Genomic DNA, 16728 nt, shown 5'->3' with positions numbered 1-16728 from the left:
ACAACTTTTAAATCATATTTGCATGGATCAAAGGTCCGCTTTGCTTTCCAGGTACATTTATTGTCTCACTCTGAAGTTGTATCAAGGTCAGTTCTTCAAGTGCCATATAATCCTTACAGCTCTTCCCGTAAAGTTAAGAGCCTTTTTTGTACACTGCTATTGCTAATATAAGGGTAGAGGACCTCTCAGTGACTGTTGAAATAAGGAACATGTACACAGTGTCTAAAGTTCATACAAATCAACACATTTTTATCAAATAAAAAAAAATATGACTAATTTCTCCAAAAGAGAAGGGCTTCCAGACCTTCAGACCAATGATGCATGTTGGGTAATATGCTAATAAAAACAACGGGAAAACATAATTTGGGGAGTTTAGTGAACAATTCCCTAAATCACAATGAAGTAATTATGCAAAGTTTGAGCCACCTGGGCACAGCAGAACGAGCTGTAAACACAACACTGACATAATATTACTTCCTCGTTTACACATCCAACAGGTTGATGAGAGCCGTGAGAGTGAAGCAAAAACATTAAAGTAATGAACTGTCAAACCAAAACAATAAGCTGACGGACAAATGCTCTGTAGAGCTGAGGGGAACTACAAGGTCCGGAGATAATTCTCTGTGGGTTTGTTAATATGCATTTATTGATTAGTGCAACTTTAAGCAAAACTATTTTTTTCAGTGGAAAATGATCTAATTTAAAATTATGCAAAAAAAATGCAACAAAATGAGTCATTCTTTATCAGAAAACCACAGAAGTATCAATAAAAGGAAAACAGAAACAATGCAATACGAAAAAAGTATTAAAAACAAGTAAAGTAAATCACCTCTCTACTACCACTTCTCTAGTGTAAATGCAGAACCCTAGAGCTGATTAGCTGAGACTGTCAGCTCCTTGTACGAATGGACTCGTAACGTTTTCTCAAGAGAGGTATGTAAGAAACTATGAGAAATGCGCACTGCCAGGTTACATTTGAAGGCAAAGATAAATGTCGAGTATACATTCCACCCCGGTGGTCCGAAATATACAGCTGGGTAGACTCAGGTCAGAACAACACATAATGGCTGAAGGGGCTGTTTCTATCATAGACACAACAGCCATCATATACACACTAATAACTCGTGTTTCATCGGGCCATGCCGGGACATGAACCCAAAAAAAAAAAAAGGCGTCAAGAGTTAGCACAGTGTGAAAACATACAATCAACTGCAGCTCCTCATACACACAAATAGGCTCATGCACGGATGCACCCACAAACACACATGCGTCTGTGTATCATTATCTAAGTTTACCAGCAGTTACGCCGTGGTTAGGAGTCACAGAGGTCTTAATAAAACACAATCTCCCACTGGTTTCTGAAAAGCAAATACAGTTGGTGATAGTTCAAATGGAGGACAGCAGACAAAACCCCGTGCTTTAATTCATCCCGCATGACAAACGGAAACATCCAAAATGTCATCAAGCTGTTGTTTTATACATCTCGCTCAAAAACTCGGCAAGATAAGCGTTGTGAATCAAAACAGAAGATTATTAAAAAGTTTTTTGGAGCCACAATCTATCTAGTATAGCGTCTGTAGGTTGGAGAGCTCCAAAGAAATTTTTCCTTTTTTTTTTTGATTGACCGAGAGAAGCCGAGAGTGAAGGACCTTGCTGACCTTGCCAAAAAGGTCTGATGATTGCTGCCCCCTCTTTGGACTCGGCCTTTAAATCTCTTACACAACTGCTGGCCTTTGCAGTGGTCCCTGACAGCCAAGTCCGCATCACCGTGGCATGTAGCTTCACATACGTAACAGAGAGGCAGCACATCGTATTTGATTGTTAAATATCACAGAGTTTCCTGCTACTACAGCAGCTGTAGGAGCTCTGATAAGCTAAAGTGAAAGGTACATTAGGCTACGGAGGGCTGGGAAATAAGACACTGTGACAAAATCATCACAGTAATCAATCATAACAAAGACTAGGGTAGGAATTCTATAGGGGACTACATTAAAATGATAATGTAACCTTGGAAGAGAAATTGTAATTCCACAATAGCATCAGAATTTTCCACAAATGTATGTGTGGGTTAAGTAAAAATGAAAATGAAAATGCTATAATCCAATTTGCATTTTCCTTATATGTATGGGGGTTCTATGACCACACTAAAATGAATATCGTCACCTTCCTAAAATAATGGCCTAAGTCATGTTTTGACAAAAATGTTTTTTTTGCCTAAATCACCCCCTCATGATGCTGGCCACCTCTGGTAAAATCGCCTGAATCCTCAGTTGAGGGGAACATGCAATTCTACCCCCGGTTGTATAATGGCCTATGTCAAAAGTGTGACTCTTTTGTTGAGTTTTTTGTGTTTCCTGAAAAACCTGAAAAAATGACTTAGGCCATTATTTTAAGAGGGTGTCGATATGGAAATAGATGGGGGGGGGGGGCGCTGTTTCACTTAATGCATTTGAATGGTATTCACTGTACAGCATGTTAAGTCTTTGAAATTGAAATGTTAAATGCAAATTGTTAGAAAATTGCATTTCAATGTTCATTGTTACTTGGATATTACATAAATGGAAAATCGGGTTACACTGTTTGTATAACATTTTAATACCGTCCGCTGTACAACGAGGTACAGCTTTAAAAGTTAAATGTGAAAGAGCTTTTCCACTTTCATTTGGTCATGGAACGCCTATATGAAAAAAAAATGTCAATTGGATTATGACGTTTTCAATTAACTTTTTTATACAATAACATATACATATGGGTAAAATTATTGTGCTTTCATTTTCAAGTTTACATGATCAGTTTAATAAAGTCCCCTATAGGTTTCCATACCATATCATGATTTAAATATTTTTAATTGGTAACTGTTCTGCAACACAAATGAGAAAAAAAAAAAAAACAGTTTCATGAGCTTCTTATTCATTCCTCAAATCAAGAAACTTGACCATAACATTGAGGATGACTGGATATATATGTGGTAGGTGGCTGAATATAATAGAAAAGGCTCTTAATTATAAAAATCCTTTGTCTTCAGCTTATAGTTTGGATCAAAGGATCAACAGCCATTTGCTGATGCTAGCGCCCCAGCTCCACACTTATTGGCCAGCTGGTATTTCATAGACTTTCCAGGGAGTAAAGTGGATTAGCCCAACTTGACCTGAAAATTCTCAGGAAGTGCCAAAGAATTTACTGCAGTGCACAAGGCAATGCCTATATTCATTTCCTCATTCTCACATAGGGAATGTTGCTGATAAAGTTTTTTTTTTAGAAGACATTTGCTGATAAAGCAATAGGTCGCTGCTTATTCTGCCACTCATTTTTCTCTCTTATGATTAAAAATGGAACTTGCGACCAGTTGGAATGGATAATTGCTGTATGACTGTGCTGAAGGTGTTTTTCACCAGCTCTGGAGGAAAACGCAGCTGCTAAAAGGTGCTGTATGATCATCACTGAACTTCTCAGCGCTTTCTGGATGTATGCGTTCCTCCCACAGGCCCTGGCTGTGACCGCGCCCAATCAGTGGCGTCCCATCCACTTATAAACACCCAGTTGTATCCTCCCACTAAACCTCCCATTTATCACATTGACAGGAGTGGCTTGTGGTTATTGACTGTGAGTGGATTCTTTTCTCATCCACAAGCTCAGTTATCAAATTAGATACTGAAGCAAAATGTTTGGAATGTGAAATGAGTGGTGTCAGATGGCGTGTTTTTAGCTTAGTGAGCAGAAATTACTTGTAATCAGGAGGGGCTCATCATGCTGTGAGAATGTGTTCAAGCATCACTATCAGTTATGTTGAAATATCTGTCTTAGTTTGTATATTGCATATCAAAGCAACACATACTTCTCAAAAAATATGACGGGATGGTAAAATAACATATGGACAAGCCCACACACGAATGTTAACACAGACACACAAACATATCCAGACAGCGGTTGCCGTGGTTATACATATTATACCACACACAAAAAAAAAGGTCAAAAATGTTTAAATTTTGCTTTCTTGCTAAGTCTGGGTCACTGTGAGGTTTCCAGGCAACGAGCGGAGACTTCAGGAGGTCTCTGCTCCCTGCCAAGAAGTAGTCCCACCCATAACCTGTAAGACCATAAAGTCCTCAAATTGCTATTTTTTTACATAGGTTTTTGTACAGATAAAAGAGATGTGACGTGTTAATTAATGAGCTTTAAAGGTGCTTGCAGGTGGATTGTGTTACCAGAATTTTATTTTTTCCCCAAGTCTTTCTGTTAGGCTAAGCTAATCGACTCCTGGCTGTAGCCTCATACAGTATGTGATGGACAGATATGAAAGTGTTATCAATCGCAAGACAGTGATAAGCGTACTTCCCAAAATTTTGTAAGAATTCCTTTTATGGTACTTTTACAATGGTAACAATGAGGACTGCAGACACAGGAGTTCTTCTCTTAAAGCGTGTGTGTGTGTTTGTCTAGGCCAAGCTCTGTGGCAGTGATCCAGATCTTTTGATTGATTTGCAAAGTCATTAAAATCACAGTTGGTGAATAAGAGACTTGATATCGTCAGCATGGAGTTTGAAGATAAGCCTAAGATAAGCCTAATTACCAGGTACCCACACACACATAAGCACACAGACACACACTTAATATTAAGCATCACTGCACAACCTTACGCATAAACACTGCCTTCATTTTCTCCCCTACATACCTTTTTGATATTTTCCTTTGAACATGACCTCGCTGCAACATCAAAGGAGAGGCTATTTGACTTCTCAGTCATCTGTGTCCAAATCAATTTTTTGTTCCTGTTGCTTCTTTTAAAAAACAGTGTCATCAGGGCTGGCATCATGCATCATTAGTGCTTGGGGATTGCATGCAGAGAATGTTATTACACCCTGTATTGCAACAGCACAAGAATACAGCCAGATTATCTCTAATCATCAATAAAGAAGCGGCGAAATTTCAAGACCGCTGCTCAGGACGGATGAATGACAACTGCGCCGAGAGCTGCGGCACCCTCTGGGAGTCATCATTTTAACAGTGTATATTCCCTTCTGTGTATTATCAGGCGTTAGATCCTGCCAGACTTAAGATGACAATAAACAAGACAGAAGTGTCTGTTTACTCCTCAGCCGATTCCACAGGCGACATAAGAGCAATGGTGGGGATGACAATGCTGTGAGTGAGCGCCGGCTCAGCTGCTGCAGCCACAAAGCAGCTTTAAGTGCCTGGTGCTGAGATGTGCATGTGTCACCTGTTGCAGCCGAACAGGTGAACTTCATTATTTCCCAATTCTCCACATTTGAGGTGGTGAAATTTTGCACTGACATCATGCGCCGCTCTAGCTCGACAGTATTTTTGTGAGAAAACTATGGATACTTCATCACAACCTCTTCAGGAAGGAACTCATGAGGGAGAATCAATGAGAGAAAACCAAATAAATAAATAAAAAAATTAAAGAGGAAAACATCTGGTTCCTCTCCGTATAACATTGGTATCCTGCTGCTGGAGAGTCAGAGAAGTCAGGAGGGGATGGATAATTCATTAGGCATGCACAGTTTTGTGATGCAAAGCCATTCAGTGAGACAGGGAATTACTCAAGCAGGAGTAATTCTAGCCATAGGATACCATCTACTGTACAACATATTGCACTCTTATTGTAAATCTCTATGCTATGTCATCTTTTTTTTTTTTGGTCTTCTCAAAATACAGTCTCCCTTTGACTTGATTTCTCAGAACGACCTTTATGTTAACTCTCCTTTCTCACAAACACTTTAATGAGGGAACAAAATGTCAGAAGTCAGAAGATATTCTGCAATGTTTTTTCAAGAATAGGCCAAAGAGAAGCAAAGTGCTTTCATTTTCTTGGGTTTGTAACATTAGTGGCCGGAAGGATGGTAAAAGGTCAGCGGAAAATGGAGTTTAAAGACACATTAATATATTTTAAAAGATGGTCCCACATATTAGGCTCCCCTGAAAGTGTTTTGATTTCTATTTCCACAATCATAAATTACTTTTTTAGCAGAATGAATATTGTCAAAAAATACAGTATAATTATGAATCAACACTAGTGTATACAAGCTCAAATAAATATTGGTAAGAAAATCATATTGAAAATATATTTTAAGCTAAACCTCATACACACAGGCTCAGGGATTCAAAAGTATTTGAGGAACAAAAAAAACAAAATGGTTATCAACTCAAGGTTATTGCCTTTTATCAGAGTGTCTTCCCCAGTTAAAGCTAGAAAAACAACAGCACATTACTCCTGGGAAGAGAAGGCCACACCATACCCTTAAATCTTTGTGTTTTACACTCTGAGGGGAACTTAAGAGCCCTTAGGGAACAGGCTTTTAATCCGCTGTGAAAACAGCTGTTTGGCATCCTAAGGGCTTGGCTATTTCCAGAATGATCATCTCAAGTGCCTATCCAATGTGATCAGCATCTTCAGCGGGACAGAAAGCCTACTAGACATGGCATTTGACACCTTCTCTGAGAGGACAGCAGCTCAGTAAAAGGTGACATTAATAGTAGTGAGTGAACTATCTATAGAAAATATGTCTTAGGAAATTAAGGCCATGCTTTATCCTTACCTTCACGTCTATTTGATTTGCTTTCTCAGAGAATTATAAGCTGTGAAGACAGCATCTGCCCCTGGTTTCTAAAGCTTGACACTGGTGCAGACATCATCTGCATTCCTGAGCTGGTACAGAAGCACATTCTGTGATTATCATTCCAACACAGCATTTCACATTTCCCACTGGGCAATCGCATAGGGACAAAGAATAGGATAGGATGTAGCTATGTTTATTATATGTCCAGGACATCCTGACAAAGAAAAACTGATAAGTGACTACAACTCTGTAGTTTCAACGAGAGCAAAGTGGAAACTTATCCAAAGTGAGTGTTAATAAGCTAATGGAGTCAGCTGCACTGTCTCCTGTTTATGATGACAGATTGTCTTTTATTGTATAGCACTTTATGATGTTGTAAGACAAATTTTTAGGCAAGAAAAAATGTGTAGTGTTTGTCTATAATGTTAGAGCTTCTCATTAGCGTAATGTCAGGCGAGGTATTACATTTGAATATGCAAATATCTTTCATGTTTAATACACCCAAGATACCAGCCTGCTGTCTTAATTTAAATATACAATCTGCGACTTTTCACAAATTCACATTATAAGTTTTCCACAAACAAGCTGTTTAATCTAATTATTGTTGGTCCATGGGGAATGTTAAATGTTGTTATCATCAGTAACATGCATACAAATATCTTATTTATTCCGATGATGAGGTAAGGCAGCGTGAATATTGTTCACTGGACAGGTGTGACCCAACACTCTCAGTCAACAACTCTTCTCAATACCACCAGAATGTCTGGAATTTGGTCCATACCACAGTAATGTGTGGGGTTTAGTGCTTAGACATAAGCTATGAAACATTATCTATTCATTACAGATTTTTTTATTTCATGTTGCATGTCAGCGTCTCTAATTTTTGAATTAGTATGTACATTATTAAAGGAGCTATTTACAAGTTTGCTATTGCTGAATAGCCAAAGTTATAGGATCAACAGCTGTTTACTTATCTGTCTAGAGGCAACGTTGAGTTCAGCAACTAACTACCTTTACTTGCCAATAGCTGTCTCCATTCATGGAAAGCAATGCCAATGTTAACTCTTGTCTCTATCACAACTTTTCTTCCACTAAAGTTAGCACGCTAACCAGCTAGCCCCGGCCCACTTCATCACACCACTGTCACTGTAGCCTCCAGTCTGCCCTGAAGACACAGTGCTACTCAGAGGACATATTATAACCTCTTGTATTATATATATATATATATATGTTTATTGACTAATCAATTGATCACCTATTTGTATAAGGCTTTGACGAAACTTAAATAAAGCTCATATCTAGAGCTGAGTGGTGTTAATTATTACTATCATCTCTGTAGCAGAGTCTCATATATAGGAAATTCATGTGTATAAAGGGCAAAGTGGCATTTCATCGCACAGTGATAAGACAGAGTAGAAGCAGATGGCTGTTGAAAGAAGGAGGAGGGGTGCTGCGGAACGACAGAAAATTTGGACTCACAACAAGTCCATTTCCTCAACTTGGCTTGGTGGACAAAGACACATGACAGAGTTGAGTTTATGGAGAAAGACCATGGAATGAGCTACAGTAACAATCATCAGCTAACAGCGTTTCTTGGCAGAAAGCAAACTATGAAGCGATTTAAGCTGTTCCTTGTGAAGATCAAGTTAGTGATTGAGCTAGATGCCGAAGTGCTCCACCCTCTCTCCTCATGAGAATTGCTACCAGACTGATGGAAACAGAAGAGGCAATATCTTCATTCAGCCATCCAATTAAGACTGCATATCTGTCTCCAGACACTGTTGACATAATCTTCAAATATTGTTGGAAACTTGAGATGACAAACATTGCGGCTGAGAGAGCAGCTGCCAAGGAGGTAAAGGGACTCACTGAAAGACATATCACTGCTTTACTCACTGAATGTGCAGCTCCTATCTAAATCTAAAATCTAAAGGACACCACGTCATGATAATGGCAATGCCTGTGGTAATATTAGTATTAACCAAACCTCTTTGCTAGGAAAACATGACTCTCAAACTCCCCACTGTGACCATGGTGAACAGTGAAGTAACAGCTGAGGTCAAAATGGAAACATGGTGAAACAGGTGATCCAGAGCACATTCAATTGTTTTAGATGAATCTCTAAGACTGAACTGACACACGTGGTATGGTTTCATATCATCCCTGATACAACCAAAATAAATATGTGTTAACAACTTGACCATGCCTTCAAAACCACATCCATAGTTTTCTTGCCACCGAAAACAAATTTCAGATAATAAGAAAATGATAAGTTTGGCTTTTCTAAAAGTATTGAAATACAATTCTCAACCTTTCATAGACACATTAGTATTTCCACTTATTAACTACTAGCCATTTTGCACTGCAGTGTACCAGCTCAACTTGACTAGACTCCGCTCGCCTTTTTTGGTTTTCGATCAGGCAAAAGTTGTGGATAGTAGCTGGTACCAGGTACTTTCTTTGGTAGCACCTCCACTGAAGTTCAAGCGAGCTGAGGCGACACCAAAGGATAACGTAAAAACACTGAAGACTACTGATTACTCAGAGACAATCATCACTACTGTGTCAACAAACCCGCCAATATTTAAACAGCCAAGCGAATGTACACTGCTCACTGTAGCCTGTTATATTTCTATTAGTATGCTTTTAGTATGGCAACCTGCAAAACCATGCAGTGGTCAATGGAGGAGGGGCAGACATTTCTCTGTATGGGTTCCCTTCAATATCCTCCATTGTTCATGTGTGTGTTGCGTAAAATGACGTCATGATAGCTTCATGCATTGTCACTATAGTAATGCCGCCGCAATGAGGGGTTACTATGTGCTCTGGAAAAAGAAGTACCTGGTGCCAAAAAGGAGACTGAAGGGGAACAGTTGAAGTCATAATCAGTCAAACTTTCATGTAACTCTCATCCTTTTGCTGCTATGCAACTGGTACAACACAACAGAGATTCAACATATAACCTGTTTAAGAAAGCCTTTATATTTGCTTTACTTGGGCTGTCCTGGAAACCTTCTATGGCACACAGAAATTTGTGTTTTTTCTGTCGGGTGCAGCAAGAGGAAAAAATGATATTTAATATGCTTCCTTCTTTAATAAACTACTTGTATCTGCTGTTGTATTCCATCTGAGTGACGCCAAGATCGTTAGCTGCTATAGGAGTATGAAAATGAATGGAGTGATGGATGAGCTACTGTTCTCCATGCTATCCAGTTATTTGCATTTCACACGTCTAATATGAGGAGTGAATGAGAATTAAATCTTGGCTATCTATCTCTGAGAGGTACAGGGTTTCCCATTCACTTGAATAGGAAAGTGGTCTAAGACTCTTGGACCCCACTACATAAGAGTGTGAGAGTGTGTACATCAGAGAGAGAGAGAAGGAGAAGAGACTGAAACTTGACCCCACTGTCACTTGCGCCTGGACAGCAAGAGAAACGGATGGGCTGAGTCAGAATGTGCGGTTTGCTGCTGAAGCTGCCATTCTGTCCTTCCACGCACCAACCCAGCATTCCCTGCATACAACCTGAGCTTAACCTACACACAACGTCAGCACTTCTCACCCTGCTGTCCACACGCATGTTACTCATTGACTGTGACAAAACACAAAAACAAAAACATCAAACTGCCATAACAGCTGCCATCATAGATAGAAATATATGACAAATACGCATATGCGCTGTCATGAAACCAGAGTGTACTGTGGATGCACCCCTCTGAAGGGCTTTGCAGCAAACTGGCAATTTTCCATCGCATCCTTGCTCACGTGTCCTGTCACTCAACCTGTCACCATGGAGATGAGCTCAGCTTGTGTGTGTCTCATGCTGTAGTGCATACACTGCAGCACATAGCAGCAGAGGCACGAGGCTGACACTTTAACACCTTGTATGCAATCAGACGCACATCTTTAAACAATCCACTAGAGAAATAAAAGAACAAAAGCCCTGAATACCTTGCTCCTATTTAATAGCTATTAATGTGATATGGTGTGACTGTTGGATGCAGGGAAAAGGCATCCCAAGGTGAGCATCACCTTACTACGACAGAGCACGAGAAGTGTTGCACTCATCGAAGAGACCTGAGGAGGAAAAAGTTAGCAGCAGCACGTAAAGGGCAACTGCCACTTCAGGTAAGTGTATTAAGTGGGGACTGAATGGGATCACACCACTGATGCCCATGCAAAGTGGATCTCAGGTTAAGGGTCAGCACAGCCTCCACAAACCAGTCATGCACGAGGAGCATTTACACGTGGAGTATCACCAGCAGCATGCAGTATGTGCTGCAGTGAAAATACTATGTCAGAAACAATTATCACATTTTCTCAAAAAGACAGCTAATAAAAAATTGCTTGGTAACAGGAAGACATAATGAGGAATAGCTATTTTTTTAAAAATCTACATTTAAGCAGCTGAGACTTTTTACCCCTGATTGCATGATAAGGATAAATTATTTTTGGCATATAATCATGTATTGTTAGGGTTACGGTGCACAGCTGTTTCCCATCATTAAAGACAGCTGAGGTTTTAAGTCTAATTACTTACAACATCTTGGCTACAATACACCATACATGAGAGAAAAGGGAAGAAAAACAACTGCATATACCAATGGGGATTCTTATGTGAAAGTAGCTTTAACTGTTTTTCTTCCTGTTGTATGACTATAGAACGATACTCAACATTACTGATATGATAAGACAAGCTAGACAAGTCAACCCCTTAAATAAGCCAAAGACAGTTGTTCACTTTTTTTTTTTTTCTTGTAGAGTTTCTGGTTAAAGATAAAAATGAAGGTCAGCAGAGATGATAATTTTTCTTACTGTGAAATTTGGGACTTCCTTTGTGGTCACTCGGAGGGAGGTCTGCGAACTGCACCCGGTGTCCCGACATGTCCGATACCACTTCTCAGGTCAAGCCACACGACCACCGACTGTGTTCTCGGTTCCTCCGGGTTGTTTCAAAGTATCCGGTAACTTCCGAGCACCGGGGCGGAACTGCGTCGAGGCGACTGCGACCCCGTCTGCGTGTGGCGCGTGGGAATCCTTCACAGGCGGCTACACTAAACCACGCGCACCGGTCGGGATCTGTCCGTCATTGACTTTCCCTCTGCTCCTGCTGTGTGCGCGCGCGTGTGTGTGTGCGTGTGTGTGTGTGTGTGTGTGTGTGTATGTGTGTGTATGTGCTGACTGTGCCAGTACTGCGGTGAAGCAACCCGCTCAGTCCACTCTCACCTGCCCCCTGCCTAATAGTTTCATCCGAGACACACTGGAGCAGGAAGAGGCACTTTCCCTCCTCCCGCATTTAAAACAAAAAAAAAATTACAAACTTTCTATTTTTCCCCCCTAATGTCCACAGGACTGCAGGGTTACGTCATCACTGTAAAGCTTTCACGGGAGATGATGCACAATAACTCCCTAATAAAGTTTAAGTAGGAAGCTGCGCAAACATACAGATGTTGCATGGATTTGGCTTATTGTAAGACCACATGGAACATAAATTATCCAGTCAGGAAACTGAAACAGTCAAGTTGTCAACATTTAGTCTGTATCATAAATTCTTAGCTGGGAAATCGACTGAACAATTGATTCAAACTAAATAAAACGCACAATCCCTCATCATCTATTTGGCATGTAGCCTACTAATCCTGAACCATTTCACAGTTTAGTTTGTAGAAGTTAGACATCAATGCAGCCCATTTAACTCAATGCAGTATAGGTCCAATAATCCTACATTGCAATCAGTTTGAAAAAGGAAACTCATTCCTTTAATAATACAGTAACTTTGTCCAAGAGTATATGGGGGACTACACTGCCACCTAATGGAAGAAAGGTGCAACGTTAACTGTGGTCTGGCACCTGAGTCAGAAAAGGTGGGTGGACCGTGAGTAGCCCACCTCAATAAAATGCAATTCACTACAATTGGAAAAAAACACAGAATTCTGACACTCTTTTAAATTTGGGAAGCAAATATACAAAATGTCTCCATCAGCATATGGTGAAGCACATGAAGCGTGTATAACTTATTCGAATTCCACAAAAAAACTATAAGAAGGTTAAAGAATTCTTCAATTGAGCAGCTCACAACTCACAGACATGCAAACTGTGATATTATCTAGGCTCAAGGCAGATGTCAAAAATTGTGTTGGAGCTGTGTTTCTCTTCTTTTTTATATTTTTACATGACAATATTTTTTCTCAGATTCACAAAACCTGTGAAAAGATTTTAAAGTTAGATCGCACAAAAGGAGAACACTAGAAATATCACAACACAACAAAGAAAAACAGTGTGAAACTGTAGCTAAAGAGCCAGATTTCTGGGAACCAGAACTCACTCTTGGTGCAGCTGTCTCACATTTAAGTATGACTAAGCTGGTTGAGAGCAATGTGTTTTTTTTCTCCACATTAATTTGATTAAAAGGCAGAAACCAAACAGAATAAATCTATAAACTACAGTGACATTGTACTTCTGTGTGACACTGTAACAGTGCACCCTTCAGCTTTCAACTTCCACATAGCTTTGACACAGCACAGCTCCCTTGTGATCCGTGTCCTGAGACCACAGTCACTTAATACAGCGAGTTCTGCAGTCTGACCTGAATGGGAGGCTGCAGGCTCCAGGGTCACAGCATGTAATAAATTCCAAACATCACTTTTCACTTTAGGCCAGCAGGGGGTGGGGGATGAGTGCCGCACACATTACCTCATCCGGCCTGCTTTGATGCATTTTAATAGATGGATCCCATTACTGCTATGTACAAAGTTGAGCCTGTGATAACATAGCTGAGATTATCATTGTGATACTGAATAACAATTCCTGTGGGATTGTAGGAAAGGGACATCAAAGCAAGCAATGAGCATGTAACCTAAATATGAAATCATTGCAAATCAGGTTTCTTCCAAACTTTATTTTGAAATATCATGTCAAATTCCCAAAAAGAACTGTAATAATAGAAAAACAAATCCTTTAATTGTTCTCACAGACACAAATCTAACTCTCTGAACTAGTCTGATAGGACTTTTGTGCAAAAGAGAGTAGCTAGACAGATATTAAACAATGTAGCTAAATGACAAAATGCAAACCAAGTCAGTTGGCATTTGAAAATATTTGGAGATTGCATAAAAAGCATAGGCATGATAGAAAAATAACTGGTCTGCCAATAAAGGCAAATAAATACTATAGACTCAAAAGCACTTACATGTACAGTAACAGTTTTAAAGTATTTCACTCATGTTAACATAACCCACACTATCAAGAAGAACAGGCTCACACACTTTCAAACACTTTCAGAGACAACTGCGACCAATTTTTCAATGTTTGCATATACAAAAACCCAAGTATGTGCACTGCACTTCCTTTCTCTCACAATATAAATCTTATAAAAATCATTTAAAGTATGCAGAAACCAAGCAGAGTAAAAAAAACAGTTCTGCACTCTATTGTAACAGTGAGCGTCCTTTAACTCCCAACATATTTCTTTCATGCAGATCCATTTTGCTCAATGTACATTTTGGATAATGAGGCTGCCATTGATTTCGCCAGTTCCTCATCTCTTTTCCTCTGCATCTGTGAGTGCCTGCACCAGTCTTCATACTCTGGGTTGGGGAGACACCTGTCCAAGAGGACGTCGTAGTGACCGTTGCTGAGCCAACTGAGCCACACAGCATGCTTGGAAGCATCCTCCTCCCCTAGATAGTGCACCATGGTGGAGACAGTGGGGCTCTCCAAGCTCCCCCCTGTTGTTAGGTGGATGTTGACATTCAACATCTGGCTCATGGCGAGAAGCTCGGGGTAGCCGGCCCAGGCTCCATCCTGCGCTGCGTTGATCAGGAACTCTCCTACATCCCCTTCGATGATGGGGTTGAACTCATCCAAGTGGTCAGCGATGTGGTGCACTGTCTGCTCCCTGAGCTCCCCGTGCCTCGCCTGGTCCCCGTACGTGGCTTTGCACACAGCTCTGTACAGGCAGTTGCCATCTGGAATAATGTGGTACCTGAATTTATTCCTCTCCTGGAGGTACTTGTTTTGTTTCTCCACTTCAGCCAGATACCGGGTGACTTTATCGTTGATATCCCCTCTCTCTTGGCATCTCTGTGGAGGGCACTCCTGCAGAACACTGAGCTCAAAGGCCTTTCTCTCATCTGACGCTGGAGCAGCTTTTCCACTGCTTATATCACCAAAATCTTCCTTTATGAGGTCTCCAGGCTGAGCTGCCCTGGGGGGGACTTGCTCCTCTTCATGTACTGAGGCCCATCCATTGCTTCTAAAGGGGGCATTAGTCACTGAAACCGCATCATCCTCACTTGAATTTCCCACCCACCTCTTGTATTCTTCTATTCTGGGTCCACAAACATTATTACTGGTGAAAAGCTGATCTTCAGCCAGCTCTGGGCAGTCAGGGAGAAGCTCATCTGTCCCATTTCTCAGATGATCTATGAAGTCAACTATCACATCAGAATCACAGTCATTACAGAGGATGCTTTCTCCATTATGCGAGTTAGGAGAGGCTGGTTTGGATTTGGACTCCCTCACGATATGGACAGGAACAGACCTCTCCACTCCATCCGGTCTGCGGATTAATATTTCAGCAGTCGACGTGAAGTAAATTGGCCTCATTGATGAAGCTTCGTAACATGAAAAGGCAGGCATGTTTGCGGAAGGAGCAGTCTCTCTCACCGGATCCCCGTTGGTCGTTGAAGTGTCCGGTTGAGTGAATCGCGGTTTATCGGGCACAGAGGAACTTGAGGTTGTCCCGTTCAATCGTTCGGATTCGGTCGATAAAGTTATTGTAACTTTGCGCGACGACCTCGGGTAGTGTGTCAGCACACTGTTGTACAACTGCATTTTGAAAGAGTCCTTTATACTGAACGCTGCAGCTGGGCTGCTACGGAAAGATGACAACAACAGCTAAAAATACCCCGCATGTCATCAACAACAGCAAAGTTGTGGGGAACGTCTCCATGGTCCTGAGTCCTATTACCATTGACACAGAGACGGGTAGAAGGTCCAGTTTAGCCTTCGTGCGTCATTTGCTGTTGGGGTGCCTCCCTAATTTTAGACTTCAAACTGTAACAAGACTCTGCCTGATTCAACAGTCAAGTCAGGCAGGATGAAGCCAAAGTCACTTCCGGTTATGTGCTTTCAAAATAAAATTATTTAAAAAAATAACATTTACTACAATATCCTTTTTTAAATACCATGTACGTCAGTGAAAATAATATTACAATTTCTGATTAATTTAAGTTTTACTTACATTTTAAACACATCACTGTAGTCTATGCTGTAAATTTGGGTCCAGCTCATAATATATGCCATGCAGGAAAGTCATGGCATTGTACAGTCAAACCCCACTTGGAGGTTTTCATTGTTAGTCTATTACAATAATTAATTAAATATAATGTGGCTTAGTTTCACTGTGATCAATAGCAATAAATTATTTAAAGTCAAAATGAAAACCAAACTCAAGTGATCCAAATTAGTTACAAATATAGAACACTAAATATGTACTGTTTTATATTTGTAATTCATTTGCATCGCTAAAGTTTGGATAAGTATTTATCTCCATTAGTACCACAGATAACATATGTCATCACAGCCAACTGCATTTTGAAGTCACATAATTAGTTAAATAGAAATCTTGAGGTTCAGCGTTCATGGCCTGATAAAAAGTGACAATTACCTAGGCCTATTTTATTTCGACAGCAAAATCTCCCTTTTCCGGTATCATTCTTGCTGTCTGTAAACTACTTGATGCAGCTCTCCCTTTTCATGTCCTCACTTATGCGCTGTTTGGCCACAAGTCGTCAAATGTACAGGATTTGATGTGTGATCACTTCTGTGATAACGTATCAAACAGTTGCGCGTCGAAGCAGGCGAATAACCTATTTTATATGCTTCTGGCAAACGTTTTACTCCTTATATTTCCTGAACAATTAAGTGCGACTAAAGTCACCAAAAAGTCAATGTGAACAATGGTGGAAGTATTATGCAAAGGAATTTAAACCCCCTTATTACGTAAAAAAATGAACCAAATAAAAGCTCTCAACATTGGCAAAAACGTTTGATTGAACTTGTTCAGTTATTATTTTGAATTTTGTAAAATAAATAAATAATTTTCCACCAGTATTTCAAGACGCCTACCAAATAAAAAAATCACTA

At 40.2% G+C, this 16728-nt stretch overlaps 2 protein-coding genes across 2 annotated transcripts in view; both read right to left on the bottom strand.

Annotated features, from left to right (window-relative positions):
• kiaa1217 (KIAA1217 ortholog) overlaps positions 1-11527 on the bottom strand; it is a 109890-nt gene extending 98363 nt beyond the window's left edge. Inside the window, exon 1 of the mRNA XM_087177653.1 lies at positions 11395-11527. Within this exon, the coding sequence (XP_087033779.1) occupies positions 11395-11464 (70 nt within the window). The 5' untranslated portion in view covers positions 11465-11527. The remainder of the gene's footprint in view (positions 1-11394) is intronic.
• A 1930-nt stretch (positions 11528-13457) lies between these two features.
• On the bottom strand, positions 13458-15653 carry otud1 (OTU deubiquitinase 1). Its single transcript, XM_023420017.2, has one exon. The coding sequence runs from the start codon at positions 15412-15414 to the stop codon at positions 14050-14052; it is 1365 nt and encodes a 454-aa protein (XP_023275785.1). The 5' UTR covers positions 15415-15653; the 3' UTR covers positions 13458-14049.
• Between the last annotated feature and the right edge of the window lie 1075 nt (positions 15654-16728).

The sequence above is a fragment of the Seriola lalandi genome, unplaced genomic scaffold, assembly GCF_002814215.2.
Source record: "Seriola lalandi dorsalis isolate HSWRI2012SDOR001 ecotype SW California unplaced genomic scaffold, Sedor1 jcf7180002054616, whole genome shotgun sequence".
Classification (NCBI taxonomy): Eukaryota; Metazoa; Chordata; class Actinopteri; order Carangiformes; family Carangidae; genus Seriola; species Seriola lalandi.
Note: the sequence above shows the minus strand (reverse complement) of the source record. Positions and strands in the feature narration are given on the sequence as shown.